The sequence below is a fragment of the Gossypium hirsutum genome, chromosome D04 (assembly GCF_007990345.1).
Source record: "Gossypium hirsutum isolate 1008001.06 chromosome D04, Gossypium_hirsutum_v2.1, whole genome shotgun sequence".
Taxonomy (NCBI): domain Eukaryota; kingdom Viridiplantae; phylum Streptophyta; class Magnoliopsida; order Malvales; family Malvaceae; genus Gossypium; species Gossypium hirsutum.
Window position 1 is genome coordinate 45,793,458 of NC_053440.1, and position 21,136 is coordinate 45,814,593.

Here is a 21,136-nt window from a genome sequence, read left to right on the forward strand (position 1 = left end):
AAAGGACTAAATCCTAAAAAGAGTAAAAGTTGAATTCTATTAATTAAAGGGGCTAAAAGGCCATGGTAATGAGAGTTAACGGACTTGAAGGGTAATTATACATAATAGGTTGATAATGGATGTTAATGGACATGGTTTTAATGAAATTTTTATAGTTTTTAAAGGGTTAAAAGGTAAAATGATAAATAAGCTTAAAACCAAAAAGGCTAAAAATCATCATCTTTCTCAAATTTGTTTTCTTCAAACCGATTTATCCATGGAATAATAGCTAGGGTTCGACTAAGTTTTATTCTCCCTTGCATGGTATGTATTCAAGCCCCATTTTTAATGATTTTTATGTTTTTGAGTCTGATTTAGCTTGATCTAGCTAGCCCAGGGATTATTTTACAAAATTTTTAAAGGTTTATGAAATTTTCGTGGATGTTTTTGTGTGTGTTTTTATGTTAGTTGATAGATTAGTAATCCTTGTTGTAAAATAAATAAGTTTTGTTAAGTGGTTTTTGCTGAATTTTGGAAATAGGGATTAAATTGTTAAATGTATAAATCCATGGGTGTTATTGTGAATTTTTTTTATAAATATGAGTTTCTTTGAGGTCCCTTGCATTATGGGTTAATTGGTTTTAGGTTAAAATGATTATATTTTAAGTTATGGACTTAATGACTAAATTGTGAAAAGTTAAAATGTTAGGGGAAAATTTGTAATTTTTCATAAATATGAATTATGGATTAAATTGAATTATATAAGTACTTAATTGATTGAAATTATTCAATTAGATTAAGAAAAACTACCATCGGACCTAAATCAAGGAAAAGCTAAAGCTTTGGATTAACTCGATTTTACTTCTACACCCTGATTAACGAAGTGAGTTCGTATGAACTGTGTTCATTTTAATGTTAGCTAAATTGAGCATATTTTATATTGTTGTAATATAAATGAATCAATAAATATGAATGTATTTATACTATGATGAATTGGCGAATATCGAGTCCTGGTTGAACCTTAAGAATTCTTAGGATACAAATGACATGTCATTAGGGATTTCATGTTTCGGGTGCTGGTCTTGAATGTCCTACCAATGGCTGAGATCCTGCATTTATCGCAGATTCTCCACAGCTCGTGTGAGGAGCATCATGCAGCTTACATTCTGACCCACAGCTTGTGTGAGCAGGCCCATTTCACAGCTCATGTGAGCATTGATGTATAGGAAAGGTTACAGTTATATGTAAAGGCATACTCTGTGTGAGCTTTTCCCGAGTATCCGATGTGATTCTAGATGGTTCAACGAGTAAGAAAAGGGAATGTAATGGTAAGCATGCAAATGGATTAAATCATGATCTTATGAAAGGATTTATGAATTAAATGATGATATTACATATGGAAATTTACATATCACATGGTTGATTTCATTTGTATCATGGTCAAGTATACTAACTTGTGAGTTGGTGATGTTATTTAGGCTTTTATTAAGCTTATGGCATTGGTGATGAATTATGTTTAATCTTTGAATTGTATAAATGACCCAGTAACTTATGTTTTAGTTTATACGAGTTTACTAAGCACTCGTTGCTTACGTAGTTATTTTTCTTTGTTTTATATATCACTGGAAGCTCGATTTGGTTGGAAGGTCGTCGGAGATCTATCACACTATCCAGTAATCATTTTGGTAGTTTTTAAGCATTTTGGCCAAGGTTAATAATGGCATGTATACGTCATTTTGAATGGTATTTAGTGAATGTATAATTGATATCTTGGTATGTTTGTGCTTTGAAGTTATGTATGGTTGATGGATTTGTAATGCTTGTTAAGTTATGTCATCTTGACCACTTTTAGATAATTGAAATGCATGGTGTATTGGTATACTTGTGATGGCTTAAGAATGGTCAATTGTGATGTGTATTCGTAGGTATTTGAACTAGGTTCTTATAGTTGAAATATGGCAATGTTGGCATGTTTAGGTAATTGATGTTTTGAAGTTTTGATGCATTTGCGGTGCCTTTGAATGGCATATTGGTTAGGTGATTTAGGATGGCTGAAATGGCATGATTATGTGTTTTTGAATGATGCTTTAAACCATTGAAAGTGTGCATAAATGGGTTGGTTAGATATGCATGAATTGGGTATGAAATGGTGTGATTATAGGTCAATTTTGGGTTCCCACGGTCTGGGACATGAGTTGTTCTCACACGGCCTGACGACATGACCATGTGTAATTTGAGAATTTCTTAGGGTTCAAGTCAAAGAGTTACACGGCCTAGCACACGGCTTGGCACACGGGCGTGTGGGGCAACTCAATGAGTTACACAGGTGAGGATACGTGCTGAGACACAACCGTGTGTCCCTTGTTCGAAAGTTACACGGCCTGGCCACACGGTCGTGTGGCCCTGCTTTGCAATTTTTGCATTTTTTTCTTAATTTTTTTTATTTCTAATTAGTCTCGAATTGCTTCCAAGCTATTTTTAGTGCCTCAAAGGCTCGATTTAGGGATGAAATGTATGTGATTGAATGATTTATGATATATATATTTAAATTATTGAATGTTGTGATGTTTAATTATTTTTAATTGTACGAAAATACTCTGGAACCCTAATCCAGTGACGGAGACGGCTTAGGGGTGTTACAGTTGAACCTCTTAGTATCAAATCTCATTGTTGTCATCTCTAAATGGGTTGGATGTGAATTTCAAACTAAGCTCTGATACCAGTTTGTTGGGGGATAAAATCATGTAAACAATGAACAAGTAAAATAATAAAGAAATTGAAAAGATCGAACACACAAATTTTATGTGGAAAACTCATCGAAGAGGATAAAAGACCACGGGCAAAAGGAGATTTCACTAATAAGAGAAAAGAACAAGATGGAGAGAATCAAAACAAAGAAAAAAAACCCGAAACCTAAAACCCCCCTTCAAACTAAACCATGAAATTTTTTATTAATTATGTTATCTTCTATATCTATGTCTAACTCACACACTAATCTCGGTGGCTTTAAGGTGACTTATATAGGCTACATGTTACTTGGTGCCCACTTACCCTAGATATACTTTAGATGCTAATTAATGCAATATACTATTAAATGCTTAGGGTCTAATTAGGAAATAATTCCAAAATTATCATCCAAGGAATCAGTTGCATATTTCAATATTTGTCGGGACGAAGAGTTTCTTCTCTTCGTGACACTGGCTGCTCGTCGCGACATCTTGTTCTCCGACGTTGCAATGCCACTCTCTATTTTGGCCTGGAATGCGATGTATACTCTACAATAATTATAGTGAGTACTTATATTTACTAATTTACTAAATAATTTCTAATATAAATTCAACACTTATAAAATTTAATAATAAAAATTAAATACTTAATTTTTTATATTTAAATTTTCAGTCTATCAAATGCATTCTTATTTTTATATATTATATTGTATTATATTTTATTATATTATTTTTATGCTAAGTAATTTTTATCACATAAAAATATTTATAATATTATATAATATTATAATGTTAGCATTAAAAATATATTAAATTATTTGAGCAAAAAAGTATATTAAATTATTTATATTTAGAATTTTAATTAAAACATATAAAATTATTAAAATTTAAATTAAAAACAGATAAAAATTTAAAAATAAATTAAAATTTAAACTTAAAAAAAGTTAATCATTTATAAATTTCAACTATTTTTTTATATTTTAAATTAAATCAAACTTAAATAAAAATGAATTATCCTAATAGTATATATATATATTCGGTCTTAATCCATATAGATATACAACTCTATATTTTATATGAATTTTAAATAAATTTTTTTATCAAGCACTATATTGTATAGATATGCATGAATATGGTCTTGTCAATTAGTCAAAGGCTGATTTATGCTGGCATTGATTAATAACATCACAAACTTTGGAATTACTACACAACAAAAAGGAAACCAATAGCAGACTAGACTATTCCCAAATAAAATAAGGTTTTTTCAATCATATGACTTGTAAACCAAACATAAGAATGACTCTGACGCTTATTCCCCTTTTTTTTATTATTTGTATTTCCCAAACTACATGACTCTTTTTATGCTTTATTTTCCTCAAAATGACACCTGCATAAAATTTATTTAGAATATCATAACCTAGGGTTTAATAATAACACGTTCAATTCATTTATAATCGAGTACAAATTATTAGTCTTGGACCCTAATAAGCCTTTGATGTGGCTAGGATGGATTATGTAAAATAGAAGATCAAAATCTGATTTATTCAAAAGGGAAAATAATAATGAGAGAGTGGCACTATTGAGATCAGGTTTTGTTGCTACCCCTCATCACCTAACGCATCCACGATCGCACCCAGTTTTGGGGGTTTGGCATAGGAGTTGCCGAGTTGGAATGATCATATCAACTCATCTTTCAACTTCAGTTTTTGTTTATTGGATTAAGAAAATGACCCTTCCCAAGATTAATTTCTAGCCGTGTGATGATGCAAACCATGACTTCATCTACGATTGAGACAATGGAGTTGGTATGCATTTGTTTTCATTTTAGTAATTATAGCCAATAGATTAAAAAAGAAGAAGAAGCTCCATGTCAAGTATTCTCAACTCTTTTAAGTTTTGGCTTAGAAACTAATTACATTTTCATTCTCTTTATTGAATTTGGTTACATTTGGATAAAACCGGCAAAAGCATCATGGAAGTCCTTATAGAAGGAATCAAATTACATTTTATTCTCTCTACTCAAAAAATGGGCAAATAAGTCCTTATAAATTTAATCAAAGAGTAATATGGTTCTTCTATTATAAATTTTATCTATTTATATTGTTAGCAACTGGTCCTCATATATTAGCATAAGGTATACATGGTATGCTACATGTCACTATCTAATTATTCTGTTAGCCACAACAGTTTTTAACAGTAAAAATATATGAAAATTTTAACAAAAAATCAATTTGCTATTTGATCTAACGTACAATGACTAATTTATCATTTTTTTAGAAGAGGGAGCATGGTAGTTGGTACTGTTCTGATAGTAAACCAAAACAACAAATTTTAGGTTCCATTCAAGTGCAAATTCTAGTTGGTACCTGTCGTGCCAATACATATCAGTTAATTTCACCTGTACTAGCCAAAATATGGTGTACCGGTACCGAAAAATAATTTTAAAATTAAAATTAAATTTTTATTATTTATTTGGTACCGTTTTGATAGTAAACCGAAACAACAAATTTTAGGTTCCATTCAAGTGCAAATTCCGGTTGGTACCTGTCGTGCCAATACATATCAGTTAATTTCACCTGTACTAGCCAAAATATGCTGTACCGGTACCGAAAAATAATTTTAAAATTAAAATTAAAATTTTATTATTTATTTGTACCAAAAAATAATTTTAAATATATTATTTTTATTATTTATTTTGGATTTGTTGAATTATGAATTATTATATGCATAGAATGAGATAATCTTCTTGTTTAATCTATGCAATGTTTTTTTTACTTGCTTATTTTGAGTTTGTTTAATGATAGATTGTATTTGTGAAGCTTATAAAAAAAAATTTTATCACTCCAACTAAAGTTTTATTTTTGATGAGTATTTTTATATTTAAGATTTATTTAATCTAATTACTTAATATTTGTAAATATCTTTTATATGCATATATAAAATGTTTTATAAAAATAGTGATAAATCTGAAATGGTATACTGAAAACATACCAATACCAATAGAAATACGATACGTCTATCGATACGATACTGACTCTTAATACAAGAGCCTCCATGATACTTTTTGAAAAATAGAACCATATTCTAGGATTTATTTCTGTTAGGAAACCTTGAAGAAGAATAGTGTATTTTAAATGAAAAAATCAAGTTTTCATAGAAAGTTAAGATAAAATTATAAAGAAGTAGAGTTAAATTTATTGTTTTAAATAATTAATTTTTAGGAGGGAACAAAAATATATTTTAAAAATTTTCTTAAAAATAAAGAACTTAAATTGAATTATTAATATTCAAGAGGGACTAAAAATGTAATTTAATCATTTAATCAAAGGCTAAGTAGGTCTCTTCTCCCTCTGCCTTGGTTCTAAGGGAGACATTGTCATACAGCGTAAACCCAAATTGGCAAGAAAATAAAATTTCACTACAAACCCCAATTGAAATCATGTGTGGATGCTTGAGAAAGAGGTGGCACTAAAATTAGATATGTGAACAGCTGGAAGGGAAGAAACCCTAAAATCATGGAACAAAAGATAATGAAGAATTACAACATTTTAATGACGGGCATGTTCATGATCTATTTTGATTACGACCTTTAAAATAATCCAACACATTTGATCGTGAGCTTTGTTACGATGGAATTCAATAGGACCGGCTCAAAACAACAAATTTTCCTATTTCTTGTACTTATATTTAAACAAGTGGGCGAATGATGTTCCACCAACTCTAAACCCATGTCCAAGCCAACTCACATTCTTAACCCAATGTCTACCACATTTTTTTAAATGTTGAGCTTTAACTCCAATATCTGCTTTCAATTTTCAATTTTGTTTGCATAAAAATATTGAACGCAAAAAATATGGAAGCTAAATAAGCTTATTAAAGAAATTGAAATTTTAGACATGCATAATCACTTGTTTAGATTCCAACTTCCTACTGTGCAAAAATATTATTTTAATCTTTTATTTCAAAAATTCAAAATGATTTGAGTTTAGGTCATCTTGAGGTCGAATTTTTGGGTTGGATAATTACGAGTTTAGAACACTTCAAATCCATATTATTACTTTGAACTACTTGTTTGGATTATTTTATGTTCAAGTAAATTTAAGTTGTTAAATTTTGTCTATCGAGTCTTAACTCGATAGGCATCGACATTATTGTTAATGTAGGAGGACGTGGATTCGAGTGCGTTAAAGTACATTATCTTTATATTTAAGAACTGGGGAGAGGCTATGAATTAATTCTAGACGTAGTATAAAAAAAATAGATATAACAAGGACGTATAATAAAATTAATGTTAAAAAGAATTCTTAAATTTTAATTTAAAATTAAATTAAATTAAGTGGAGTTTTAGATTTGAGTTAAAATCAAAAGGTGTACACTGATGAAGCAACGGATAAAAAGAGAGAGAGATTAAGATTTTACAAAGAGAAATTAAATAATCTAATTCGTTTCCGAAATTGGCGACTTGCAAGGAAAGTGGCTGCTCTTTTTCTTTACTTTAATGTTTATAGTTTGCGGATGGCTTTCAACGGCTGGGTTCGCGAGTATTTGATTTTTGCGTGAATCGAGCTTAGCTCCTACCCATTACGACACGTCACCACCCTTCCGCCTTCTCCTTTTAAAACCCAACTCTCCCTTCAATCAATTTCCACACCAAACCAACATTTTTTTCTATTTTCAGAAATACTTCATACAACGCAATACACAGAAGAAAAAAAAAGGAAATGGAAGGTCTTATCCCTTTTGTTTACAGGGCTATAGTCCAGTACAAGAACGGAAAAGAAGATCACGTTTTAGCAACATGGTTCAACGAGTCACCCTCGGCTTCTTACATGAGACTCCCCACCGGAGATTCTGATCGCTTCCAAATATCCGATGATCGAATCTTTGAATCAGATAATTATGGGAAGTTTTCCACTTCATCATCATCATCATCTTCCATGGTTGCTCCTTCTGCTAGTGCTAAGATTATTTTATCAACCGGAGTTCAATCTCCTGCTGTCTGTCGTTTGACTCCTCGCCGCGTCGTTACATGAAACCATCGCATGCTTATGGGTTAATCTAGGGTCTGGGAATTTCATGTATGTAGAAAATATATATGTATTTCTGTTTACGTTAATCATTATGTATGGGTACTTAATAAGCGTATGAAAAAACCCAAAGGGGGAAGCATACGCTCAAATGTTATGGGTGTAGGGAGGCCAAAGGGATGACCCTATGCCTTTGTGTATTGTACATAGATGGTAATGTTGGAGAGATGATTTTATTAATGTTTGAAGGCCAAAGGGCTTCTATTTGTATGTTATTGTTAATCGTCGGTGGAACCAGATGTAGTGAGAATCATCAGTTGATGAATGTTTTTTACTCTTTGAATTGTTCTGATAGTGGGGTTTGTTTTTTAGTTAGTTAGTAGGTATTATTTCGTGCGTTTTCTTTTTCTTTTTCCCTTTCCAATTGTCAAATACCAGCTGCCATGGAAGTTGCATCTCAAGGATGTTTTTCTTACTATTTAAAAGCTTGATTGCAGACCAAACTATTCAAACGTAAGGAAGAAAAAGTAAATTACAAATTTATATTTTAGTCATTTAACTTTAAAAAATTACAAAATGATCATTAAATTTATTTGAAAGTTTTTATTCAAGTCTCTCGACTATTAAAATCGTTGTTGTATATATGACCTTCTTTGTTTGTAACAGTTGCACCAATCGAAAGCTCTTATTTCCCTTCTCTTCTATATTTCAGTATTTTTCATGAAACAACTTTAAACATCACGAATTTGCAAAATAAAATCCAAACAACTTTCTTCTCGAATATCTGGCACTGATCGTCAGATCAACTTGGATTTAAGGTATGTTTTTGTACTCGTTGATAAGTATTGATCCATTGTACCGATCGTCGAATTATCGCTTAGAACTCGTTGATCGGATTTAAAAAAAAACCTTAATAGCCCAGTAACTTAAATAAAAACTTTCGACTAGTTCAGTGATTTAAATGAAAACATTTAAATAGTTTAATAACCATTTTGTAATTTTTTGAAGTTGAGTGAACAAAACATAGACTTACTTATAATTAGTGATCTTTGAGTGTAGTTTACCCAAAAAATTAAATTACTTGAGAAAATATAAAGTGACAATTGTGTTTAAGTTTTTAATTTACACTCATCTTAAATTTAATTCAACAATTTTACTTCTGTCCCTTATTAAAAATAAATAAAAATAATAAAAAAATATTTATATTACATATCTGGATTAGTGAGAATTATGGATGAAAATTCCACCAAATTACAGTAAAAAAAAGATTAGTTGAGTTTAGCAAGGATTTCAGTTGTTATACTAAAGTTTAGATTTGTTTCTAGTTGATCATTGCTAGGACCTCATTTAGTTTTCTAATAAAATAAATTAATATAGTATTAATTAGGGTATATACAAATTAAAAAAAATTGAACCTTATGTGATGGTTGATGGTCAAAGATGTTTCCTAATAAGTATGATCTAGATTTAAATCGTGCTAGTCACGTTTGTTGTTTGAGATTTATCGTGTTATTGTAATTCATGTTATTAATTTTAGTAAATATATAATTCAGTTATGCAATATTAAATGATTAAGCGGCAAAAAAGAAAATTGTGGAATGTCAAATATTAATTATCACTAATTAAAGTTGAAGCTTTTAATTTTTATGTTAAAATATATTTTGAGAGAAGAGAGGTATTCAAACTTTAAAGGGAACTTTGGTATTAGCCACAGTTCAACAGTCATTTTCTCAAATATGGATAAGTTTAAAAGAAAACATTAAAAATAGTGTTTGAGAAAGACATTTAACTTTAAATTAAATAATGTGAAAATTACCTTTTCTTGACCCAGTTTTACAAATTGGTTAGAATTTTATTTTCAAGAGTAAACCAATAGATTTTTTTTTAGATATTATCTAAATTTAACAATTTTTTTCATTACATTAGAAAAACTGATTTAGAACATAAATAGATTCATTAAAATTTTTAAAAAATATATTAATATTAATATTAATTTATTGATGTGAATTTTAAATATTTAACATTAATACACAATTAATTGAAAGAAATAAATTATACATAACAACTAGTGGTTGGATGCACTAATAAGGTATATTGTAATTTTAAGGGGAGAACGCAAATTTGATCTTTGGAGATGACATTATTGGGAGACACAATCTCGAACCTCGAACATGAATTGTAAAATGGGCATGAAGAATACCAAAAATAAATTGTATATAAATAAAGTTACAAAGGCTAATATATTTTGGTAAATTGCAAGAATTATCATACAACTATGTAATTGGTTCTATTTTTAATTTTTTCAATTTAGTTATTCAATTTTTCAAAATTAAATAGTTACTCTCTTGTTAGTTGCTGTTAATTCAGTAACAAAAGTATAACACGAGCTTTTTTATAGGTCTAATAACAAATTTAGTACTCCAAAATTTACACATTTTATCAATTTGATCTTAAATATAAAAAGTTTAAATTAACCCTAAATGTTTACAAAATTTATCATTTTAGTTTTTATTCTAAAAAAATCAAATTAGTTTTAATTTTTTTAAAAAACTCCAAAATAAAAGAAAAAAAGAAAATTATTAAAAAATCATTTTCCATCAAAATATAAAAATAATTTATAAATCTAGCATTCGAGGATTCAATTGGGTGTGTATTTTTTGGAGGGGTTTAATTGATTTTTTTTTTTAAATTCAAGAATTTCCTGTACCCTTAAGCAGTTATTTTATTTATAATGCTGCTTTCTTGTCTCATTAGCTTGGAGTTTCTGGGTTCTGTTGGAAAATGCAAAATAGTTTATGCTTTCTTGAAAGCTATGCCTCTTTTTATAACTATGATTTCCACGGTTAAAAAATAATTTAGCAGAAAAATACACTTGAATCAGTAAAAGAAAAGAAAAATAGGAAGGAACCAACTTTGTAACACATTTAACTCAAGAACATTAGTTTTATCTTCGAACCCTTCTTCTACATCATCGATGACAAATCTTTCTGATTATTTCTATTACGTTAGTCTTTTTGGTATCAACACCCAATATATTTTTGTACTTTTAAATCAGCTGTTGAGATAATGTGTGCCTGTATATGCGAATGTATGCAATACTATTATAATATCATCTAAAATTTCATTAAAAGAAACTGAATTATTATTGATATTCCTTACCCTATTGAACCTATGGTGGGGAAAAGGCTATTGTATGGTCTGAGCATTATCCTCTCTGCTTCTAATATTTGCATGTGTATAAAGCAACCTACAATATGATCATAACAGAGATGCGGTACTGCAATGCTATAATATGTCAGCAGACCCGACAAGATTCACAATATAGTTTACAAGGGTGTATTACAATTTCATTGCCTTTTCTCATCATTTATAGGTTTAATAATGATGATATCATGTCAATGATAATTCAATATTTTATTATGGATATTTTCCTCAAGACTTCATAAGATAAACGATGATAAGCAACGGTAGATAACATACTCACTCTGAGTTTATCTCAAATTTACAAACATTGTTTGACAATGAAATTTTTAAACAGTCATCATCAATGTTCTCAAACAATGATATAAACTTTTAAAGTCATGTTCAATTATTCCCATTTCCTTGCTTTTAAGTTTCGTATTCGATCATTTGTTTCTTGACTATAATTTCTATATATTAATATTAAGGTCACAATTTATTCATTAATTACATCCAATTACAAATTATTAGAAATTGTATGACTCGAATCCTGTCACTTGTTGAAAAAATAGCAGTGACAAAACTGGGGTGGAGTTGCGACTGAGGGTGCGGAGGCAGAGCCACTGCGGTACGGATCATACCGCATAAATTGAGTCTATATAGAATTATACTCCTATTATTTGATTTTGATTAGAACAGGAGTTTTTAACCCTTGTAGTTGAAACTTCTCTTATATGATTTGTTTTTCAACATTGGTAAATTTCTTTTCCTCTGCCAATAATTTTTTCTTGAAACATTTTCATGTAAAATCTGTGTATTCTTAGTTTTCTTTTTTTAATTTTTTACAATCGTTTTATAATTATCCTCTACGTTTATTATAACAATGGTTTTCCTTTAGCTTTAATTATTTTATTCAATTAACCACTTTAATTATATAAGAAAATCTAACACACCTTAATTTAGCATTCCAACTCCTCGACCACTTTAGCTTTTAATTTTGGTGATAGAGGCCTTTCACCTCTTTCCTAGCTTTCTACCTTTGACTGAATGGCTGCCAAAACCAATAAGGCTCCACTTTCTCTTGAATCATTTCTCCATTTTTAACCTCAAAATTTATGTAACACAAATACCCATGTAAATTTAGCAATAACGTCCATTGGCACAAAATTTTAGCCAAAGTTTCTCACCTTCTCAATTCATCCGATAACCCCAAAATATCAGCTCCAATACTTCTACTCCCTCTTTAGTATTACTTTCGGTTTGAAAGAAGACTTTCTTTATTTCACACTTTCGTCGTTTCTCTTCTTCTTCATCAATTCCATTCCCCCAACGTTGGAGGGGATGAGCTTCCTCTTTCCTTTTCTCTCTACCGAAACAAGGAACAATGGTAAATGATTTACTCTAAAGTCATGAAACTCTCAAAAAGTTTTACTTCATCTTTCTCTTAATTTTGTCCACCAAAGTGGGAGATGATGCTTTAACTTTCCTTAAATTAACTTAATATCACCTATTATAATGCATCCAACGGTGATGAGAATGAACTGGAAAAATTAATGGCCATAATGTTAGATTTGGTGTCTTAAGTGTAGTATTTTTAATTATGTACACTTGTATTTTTCAAAAAAATTAGTTTAATAATAATATCCACTAATTACATTAATACCATTTGTATATTGTCCTCAATGATTTTTGCACACAAAGAAAAATGGAAGTAAATATTTACTCACTGGTTATCTGATGTTTAACTAATATTAAGCGGTATTATGTGGTCGGGTCATAATAGGGAAAAACAACTTGTGTTAGTAGAAGAACCTAAACATGTCCTTAGTTAATTTGGAAATGAACAAACCAAATGAAAGACTAATGTGTCGTCTATCAAATCCAATTGGAGAGATGATTTGTCTTGAACATCAAAGCGGATGACTCCCAGAAGATAGAGACATAGATGTGATTAACAGAACTAATAGTACATCGAACATGACCCAAGTAAAATAGATCTTAAATCCATTTATGAATTTATTCACTTATGACATTCATAATGTGACATACCTTAATCTTGAGTGGATAATGGACTATGTATGTGTGACTTGTAACACTCCATACCCAACCCAATCGTCGGGTCTGAACTATAGGATGTCACAACCCAATTTATGATCTAAGTATTACCATCAATATTACTACCCTCACTAGTAAAAGGAATAAGACATGGATTATATATGATGACACTACTAAGTAAATGTTCAAAATTTTCAAGAACTCATAAAAATGATAAAACTTTATTTTAATAAACACAAGTTCACTGTGTAAGCTTAAATTTATTAAAATAGTCACTTAGTATAAATATCAAGGAAATCCAGTCATCTAATGAACCCTATAATGTACATGAATCTACTTCCAATTATATGCTAGAATCTCTAGAATTTTACAATCATAAATAAGACCCGAGGCTCTGCCTCAAGGTCACTCCACTTTATGCACATTACAACTCAGAGACTATTTGTCCTAGCTCGGCGGATTCTAGCCTCGTCCCTTCTCAAACTCCCAAAGTCCTCTTTTTACATGCAATACATAACACATATGTAAGTTCTAAATAACATAGTGGGTTCTCGTACCTTTTTAATTACAGCACGATCATGCTTGACTTTTACTATGATTATTCAACAATGGGACAGTTCACCTATCTCTTTGGCATAATATCTTTCTCAGACAAGTTGGCTTACTTGTTTTTGGCACCTCACTCTAGATAATACCATCACTGGTTTGATAACTTGAAAATTGAGATTTCATGTGTGGTTATATGACGCCTAGCTCATTTACAGCTTCTGCTGATAATATCTTATCTGCCACAAATTGATGTGGCAAATCTGGCTTTTTCGATATACTTAAGAAGCTTTTTCTCGAGCAAAATAACATATTTTATATAATTTTTTCGTCATTTTTAGATTTAGTTAATAAGTGAAAATATCTCATTTTTGCCTATTTTGTGACACAATTTGATCCATATATGGATTTAAGCAAGCATCTTGCTCATGGAATCAAATATTTGATCAAGTCTTCAAGACTTTTGGATTTGAGCAAAATGTAGATGAATATTGTTTTTACAAATGTTTAGGGGATGAAAAGATGGTCTTTCTCGTACTATGTGTCGATACATTCTACTATTAAAAATGATGTAGGGACATTGTCATCGGTTAAATTGTGGTTAACTCGATAATTTAGCATAAAGGACTTGAGAGAAACTAATTTTGTTCTAGGCATTCAAATCCTAAGGGATCAAAAGAGCAAAGTGATAGCACTGTCTCAGGCTTCATATATAGACAAGATATTGAGTCATTGTGCAATAACTGATTCGAATAAGGGAAATCAACCCTCCGTATTGGGATTTCATCTCTCTTTAGAGGACTATCCTAAGACAACAGAAGAAATAGAGAACATGAGAAAGGTTCAATATACTTCAGCAGTAGGAATTCTCATGTATGCTATATTGTGCACACACCCAAATATCTATTTTGAAGTGGGGTTGGTAAGTCGATATCAAACGAATTCAAGACCAAGGCACTAACAAGCAGTTAAACATATACTCAAGTATTTATGGAGAATGAGAGATTATATGCTTATGTAAACCGGATGAGATCTTACTCATATTAGATATATTGATTTTTTACTTTCAAACATTTTTGGACTCGAAGAAGTTGACATTGGACTGTGATTTTGTCTTAAACGACAAGTCTATAGTGTGAATAAGTGTCAAGCAAGGTTGCACTTCTAACTTCACTATGGAGTGCTGAATATGAGGTATGGAAAAAGCTATGACATTGCAACAGTGTGGATATAGCTAAAGCTCAAAGAAACCACATAAGGACAAAACATATTGATACAAAGTATCATAAGGGAGGCGGTAATGTTTGACGGAATAATGAATGTAGTCAAATACCGAATTTGAGGAGAAACCCTGAGGATTTGTTTTGCCAAGATTGTACTAGCTAGAGAGCTCTTTGGGAAACATATGGAGGGCATAAGAATGCAAAACATGACTCATTTACTTCACTATGGCAAATGGAAGACTATTGGACTTGGTGCCCTAAGTGTAGTATTTTTATTTAAGTACACTTGTAATTTTTTCGAACAAATCGGTTAATAAAATTATTCATGAATTACATCAATACTTTGTATTATTTTTCTCAAATGGTTTTTGCACGCAAAGAAAAATGGAAGCAAGTGTTGCTCATTGGTTATCTAATGTTTAACCAATACTAAGCGGTATTACGTTGTCGAATCATAATACGAAAAGATAGTTTGTATTAGTTGACGAACCTAAACATGTCATTATTCTAACCAAAAATGAGCAAATCGATTGAAAGACTAATATGTTCTCTATCAAGTTCAATTGGGAATATGCCTTTTCTTGGGCATTAGAGAGGATGACTCCCAAAAGATAGAGACATGAATCTAATTGACTGGACTGACAATACATCAGATAGAACCCAAGCAGAATAGGTCTTGAATCCATTTATGGACTTATTCACTTGTGATGTTCATAGTGTTGCACACCTAAATCCTGAGTGTATGGTGGGCTATGTATGCATGACTCATACACTTGGATGTAAGTAAAAGCCTGAGTTCGAATAGATAAGGAACTAAAAGCTGATGCGTTGGGTGTATGACTTCTACAATACATAGGGTCATTCACAAGAGTGGAATTCATATCCCCAGACATGAGTAAATGATATCCTCTCATTAGCATTATATGGTTGATAGAAGTAAACATGACTATGGGTCGTTCGTCTTTATAATGAATGACTTGATCACTATTTCATAGTGATTGACTTTTCATGAAGGAAGATATAATGGTTACCATGAGATAAAATAGGATCATATTAGGAGAGCAGATATTATCCCAATAAGATCAAGGATATCCAATGAAGGTAACACATTTATGACAAGGTCATTGGGCGAGCACTAAGTAGTTGCTTTAGTAATGGTATGTCGTTAGGAAGAGCTCAGTCACGATACTATAGGGGAATGACTTTGTGACTAAATAAGTTTATAATTAATAGGCAAAAAGCTGAAACTTAATTATAAATGATTTGAGCCCTAATTACATATGTCCAATCAGTCTCTCCGCTAGCTCATTGAAACCATAAATGAATTGTGTGTTTGAATAAAAATGAACAAAATGAATAAAAATAAAGAAATGGAAAACATTCAGAAATGATTAAGGTTTTCTACAAAATGAAGAAAGGGAATTATTTGTGTACAAGCCCAATTTAGCCTGGGCTTAAGGCCCATTTACAATTAACCCTCAACCCAATTACAAGCCAAACCAAACCGGGCCCAATTAACCATAACCCACCAGCCCAAACCCGAGGCCCAACTAAGCCTAACCCAAACCAAGGCCCAATTTCCCCCAAAATCAGCCTAGGGTTTCAGAAACTGAAACCCTAGGCACCGCCTCTACGGTTTTTGACTCTTGGCCTTCTGCCACCGCCGCCGGACATCCCATCCGCGTCCATCACCGCCCATCCACTTGCACCGCCACTTGCAAAGAAGAAAAAGCAAGCAAAGACTGACAAATAGTAGCAAAATAGGCTATAAAAGCCGAAAAAATGTAACTTTCAGGGGTTTTTTTTTACCTTTGTAACAAAAAACAGATATTAGCAAAGAAATAAAAAAAACAAAAAAACATTCAAGGTGATGCCTTTTTTTCTTTTTGGTTTTTGTCGATCTATTGCCTCTTTTCTTTCTTTTCTTTACTCATATAGATAAATATAGGTAGTAAATAATAAAAAAGGACTTACCATTTCATCTTTCGGTCGCGCCGCCGTCGGGGTCTGCTCGTTGACGAAATAGGCCCCGAAAGGTTGAGTTAGGGGGTCCTTCTTCTTGATCTTTGGGCTAAGTGAGTCTTGCCTTTAATCAGGTCTCAAAACAGGGACTAGAACGCCCTTTTGCGCAATGCCAGCCACCGCCCGTGGTGGCACAACAGCGGCGCTAAGCGGACCCAAAGGCCGGACATTTGAGGAGGGAGGAGGAAAAGTTTTTTTTATTTTTTTAATAGCAGCTGAAATGTTTTTTTTGAAGAAAATTGGGTTTCAATACCCCAAACAAAACGGCGCCGTTTAGCTATTAGGGTCAGGAGCCAAAGCGACGCCGTTTTGGCCTTGACCCGTGCGGCGACTCGACCCTGGGGAAGGATCCGCTTGTTTTCTTCAAGTGGGATATTTGCGCGCGCAGTCCCTCCAACTTTGTAGCTCATTGCAATTTGGCCCTTTTTCATTATCTTCTTTTACTTTAATTTAGCCACAAAGTTTTATTTTTGTCTCAGTTCGGTCCGTTGCAGCGCCGTTTTGGGGTTTTGGTTTATTTACCATTTTGGTCCCCCTCTTTCGGCGCGTGTCATAATTTAGTCCTTTTCGTTTTTTCTACTTCGAATTCGCCCAACATTTTTTTTACTTTGATTTAGTCCCTTTTTAGCAATTTTATTATTTTGCTCATTATTTAAATGTTATTATCATTTATTATTATTATTAATTATTATTAGTTTTATTTCCCTTTTATTTAGTCATTACAATTTTATTAATACATTAACTAGTTTTTCATTATTATTAGTTCAGCTTTATTTTCGTAATATATGTATATATACCCATGTATATTTTTATATATGCGTACACATATATGTTTCTATATTTTATTTATGCATACCTACATACATGTCTATATATTTCATTTTCATAATGTGTATATATATATTCTTACATATTCCTTATATTTTCAATATATATTTTGTTTATATTTTTTATATTTTACGATTCATAAATACTTACATATATATATTTTTATATATTTGATGATGGTTATATACATATACATGTTTGTGCATATATACTTACATAATTTTTTCATTTATACATGCATATGTTTTTCATATTTTCATAATTTTAGATGTATATATATCTTTTATATTTTTATAATGTTGTTAATTTTGCTCATTTATTCACATGTCTGTTACTATTATTTTTCTTGCTTTAGTTTTCATCTGTTTATTATTTGCTATTATGCCTGCATGATTGTTTTTACATTAGTCTTATTATTTAATTATATTTTGTTTCGCTCGCGTTATTTATTTACATTATCATCATTATCATGGTTTTACATCCATTTTCACTCGGGTTTGCCAAAAAACAGAAAATTTCAAAATAAAAGCAATACTCGGTATTTGAGATCTTCGAAAGAATTGAGCCCTGACGTATTGGGTTCCAATTTTCTTTGTTGAATCTAAATAATCGAGAGTGCTCTTTAAAACAAAAATATAGTAAAAAAACTCATTATCGAGAATTCAATACGTTATGTCCTAACGCATTGGATATGACACGTTGTTTTCTCGAGACAAGGATTTTTCAAAATAAATGCAATATTCGATGTTTAATATTTTGAGAAATTGTGCCCTAACGTATTGGGTTGCAATTTTTTCATATGACTTAAACAATCGAATACCTTTTTTAAACTGTATTGTGCAAGTTTTTAGACGAGCTCATTTCTGAAGAAGTAAAATATCGTGCCCTAACGCATTGAGTGTGGCATTTTCTCTTTCTGAAATGAGAGAGTCTTAACGTGTAACTTGATTTATAAGTCTTTCCCTTTTTTATAACTAAAGGATCGTAATTTAAATTCTCCAAAGTTTTTAAGTTTTTAACATTAAGACATTAACTAATCAACTAGGTACCAATTTTGGGCGTAACGAGGGTGCTAATCCTTCCTCGTACGTAACCAACTCCCGTACCCATTTTTCTGAATTTCGTGGACCAAACTCGTTGTTTTAATAAAATTAAATTGTTTATTAAAAATATCCCCTTTTACGAGGTGACCCCGATCACACCTTATCAAAAAAAGATTGGTGACGACTCCCGTTTTCGTTTTCATTTTTCAAAACCCAAGTCGACCCCGATTTTATCAAAAAATGGTGTCAACAGCTTGGCGACTCCACTGCGGACTTTAAATAAGAGAGTTAAGCCACGAGTTGATTACTTTTTGTCTTTTTGTTGAAAATTGAAAATTTGATTTAAATATACGATCCTTTCATTGCATTTCATTCGCCTTTATTACAATTGTCATCGTTGTGGTTTATAATTGCTGTGTTGGTTTAACTTTTGGTATCTTTATGCACATTGCATTGCATGACCTTTGGTCACACCCTTTTAAGTGGGAGTGAGAAACTATTCCTTCGTGAGGTTTTCACCTCCATGCAGGATAGTAGACCGCATCCGGGATACATCTGTACCTATGTCTTCGTGAGATTTTCATCTCCGTGTAGCCATAGGGAAATGTATTCCCTTGAACCGAACTCGGTCTATATGAGCCTATAATGGGTGAAGATCGAGGAATCTGATGGTTCGAGTACCCTTACTTTAGAACCAAACTATATATAGAAGACCTTAGGAGCCCACCCTAGGTAGAACAACACCGAACCCTAGAAGATACCCAAGTATGCATTTTATTATTTCTGGATTGTATGTTTATACATGATACTGACTTTTCATGTTTCATTTTGGATGCATGACATTTCAATTGCATGGCATTTCATCATAAAAGGCGTTGGTTCATATTCGGTTTCTAGATAGAAAACTTGTCATGGAAATAGGGTTTCTTGATAAGGTGGAAGATAATGCGGCTGTCCGAATTTGGTCAGAAACGACGCAGCAATAGAAAGGTGATAGTTTGGCTGAAGGATATATATCAAAATTATGGGACTTTACCCGTATCAGTGTAACCCAGAATAGTTTGCAAGAATTGAAAGAAATTTTGGACCAGTGGAATGAGGAGGTCAAATAGTTATTCCATTCCAATTATGGGGATTTGCCGTACCTGCTTGATATAAAGGTATACAAGCACCTGTTCCGGGCTCTCGCGCAATTTTGGAACCCCGCCTATAGTTGTTTCACACTCGAAAAAGTTGACTTAGTGCCTACGGTAGAAGAATACATGGCTTTACTTCGGTGTACGAAAATTCAAGTCGACAAAGTTTACTCAAGAGCTGTAAATCCACCGACCTTTCTAAAAAAGTTGATGAACATAACAGGGATGAGTGAGCAGTGGGTTACAGCCCGAATCAAACAAAAAGGGGATAACAAGTATATTTCTTGGAGGAATTTGAAAGATGTAGTTCTGACACACCTGGATATGAAAAAGAGGGTAGATGTCTTTGCCCTGAGCATATACGACTTGGTTATCTTCTCTAAGGCCTTGGGACATGTTGATGAGGCAGTCACCGACTTGTTCGACCGTCTTGATAAAGGGGTTACATCGGTTCTAGCAATTTTAGCAGAAACATTTAGGTCACTAAATGCCTGTCGGAGAGCGGGTGAGGGTAGATTCATCGGATGTGCACAGCTATTACTCGCGTGGTTCCACAGTCATTTTTGGAAAGTTGATAAGGTGTCATATTGGGTCTTCTCTGGAAGCTATTAGCCCCTAAAGGAGGTAGTAGTTACACCGATGAGGGATGACATCTCGATGGAAAAGTGGATAGCAATTCTTCAGAACTTGTAAGAAGAAGACGTTGAGTGGAGAGCTCCGTGGTTGCTTCTAGATGAAATTTTGTACCGATGCGATAATTTTAATTGGGTTCCTCTGCTTGGAATCTGGGGAGCTGTTGGTTATGCCCCGTTGTTAGTGCTCAAACAGTACAGGTCAAGGTAGTTTATACCCGTAACCCAGGGGTTAGCTGAGTGTGAATTTTCGTACGGAGAGGATGGTTACAAGAAGAAGATTCGATAAATGACCAATGCTTGGAAACAAATTCATCGAATGAAGAGATTAGTTGTAGGACCAATGACGACTCCTGAGTATATTGAATGGCGGGTTAGGAGAATCAATGATAATATCCCCGAACCAAGTCGCGAAAGCAGTCAGTCAATAGAGGAGCATTTAGGTGTCGTCCCCTATAAGTTAGAGATCATAAAACAAGATTTTGAAAGGAGAAATGTAGAATTAGAAAAGAAGATAGAACAAATGGAGGAAGAGAAGATGAACTTGAGATTAGACATAGATGTTCAGAAACTCGAGGCAGAAAGATTAAGAAAGGGGAAAGCTAAGGCCGAGGAGGATCTAGATAGCTTGAAAACAAATTACAAGAAGTTACGATTATCAATGAGAACTGCTGGGTTGGGAAAAACTTTAGAGCAGTGGCATGGAGATTTAAGAAGAAAATAACAAGGCCGATAGATG

General features: G+C 32.1%; 1 protein-coding gene across 1 annotated transcript; it reads left to right on the forward strand.

Annotated features, from left to right (window-relative positions):
- The first annotated feature begins 7,281 nt into the window (after nt 1-7,281).
- LOC107899330 (uncharacterized) lies at nt 7,282-8,066 on the forward strand. Its single transcript, XM_016825013.2, has one exon. It carries the CDS (start codon nt 7,427-7,429, stop codon nt 7,736-7,738), a length of 312 nt encoding a protein of 103 aa, XP_016680502.1. The 5' UTR covers nt 7,282-7,426; the 3' UTR covers nt 7,739-8,066.
- The last annotated feature ends 13,070 nt before the right edge of the window (nt 8,067-21,136 follow it).

What these genes read in the sequence shown, in the direction of transcription:
- LOC107899330 (XM_016825013.2), top strand. Translation starts at nt 7,427, where the DNA reads ATGGAAGGTCTTATCCCTTTTGTTTACAGGGCTATAGTCCAGTACAAG.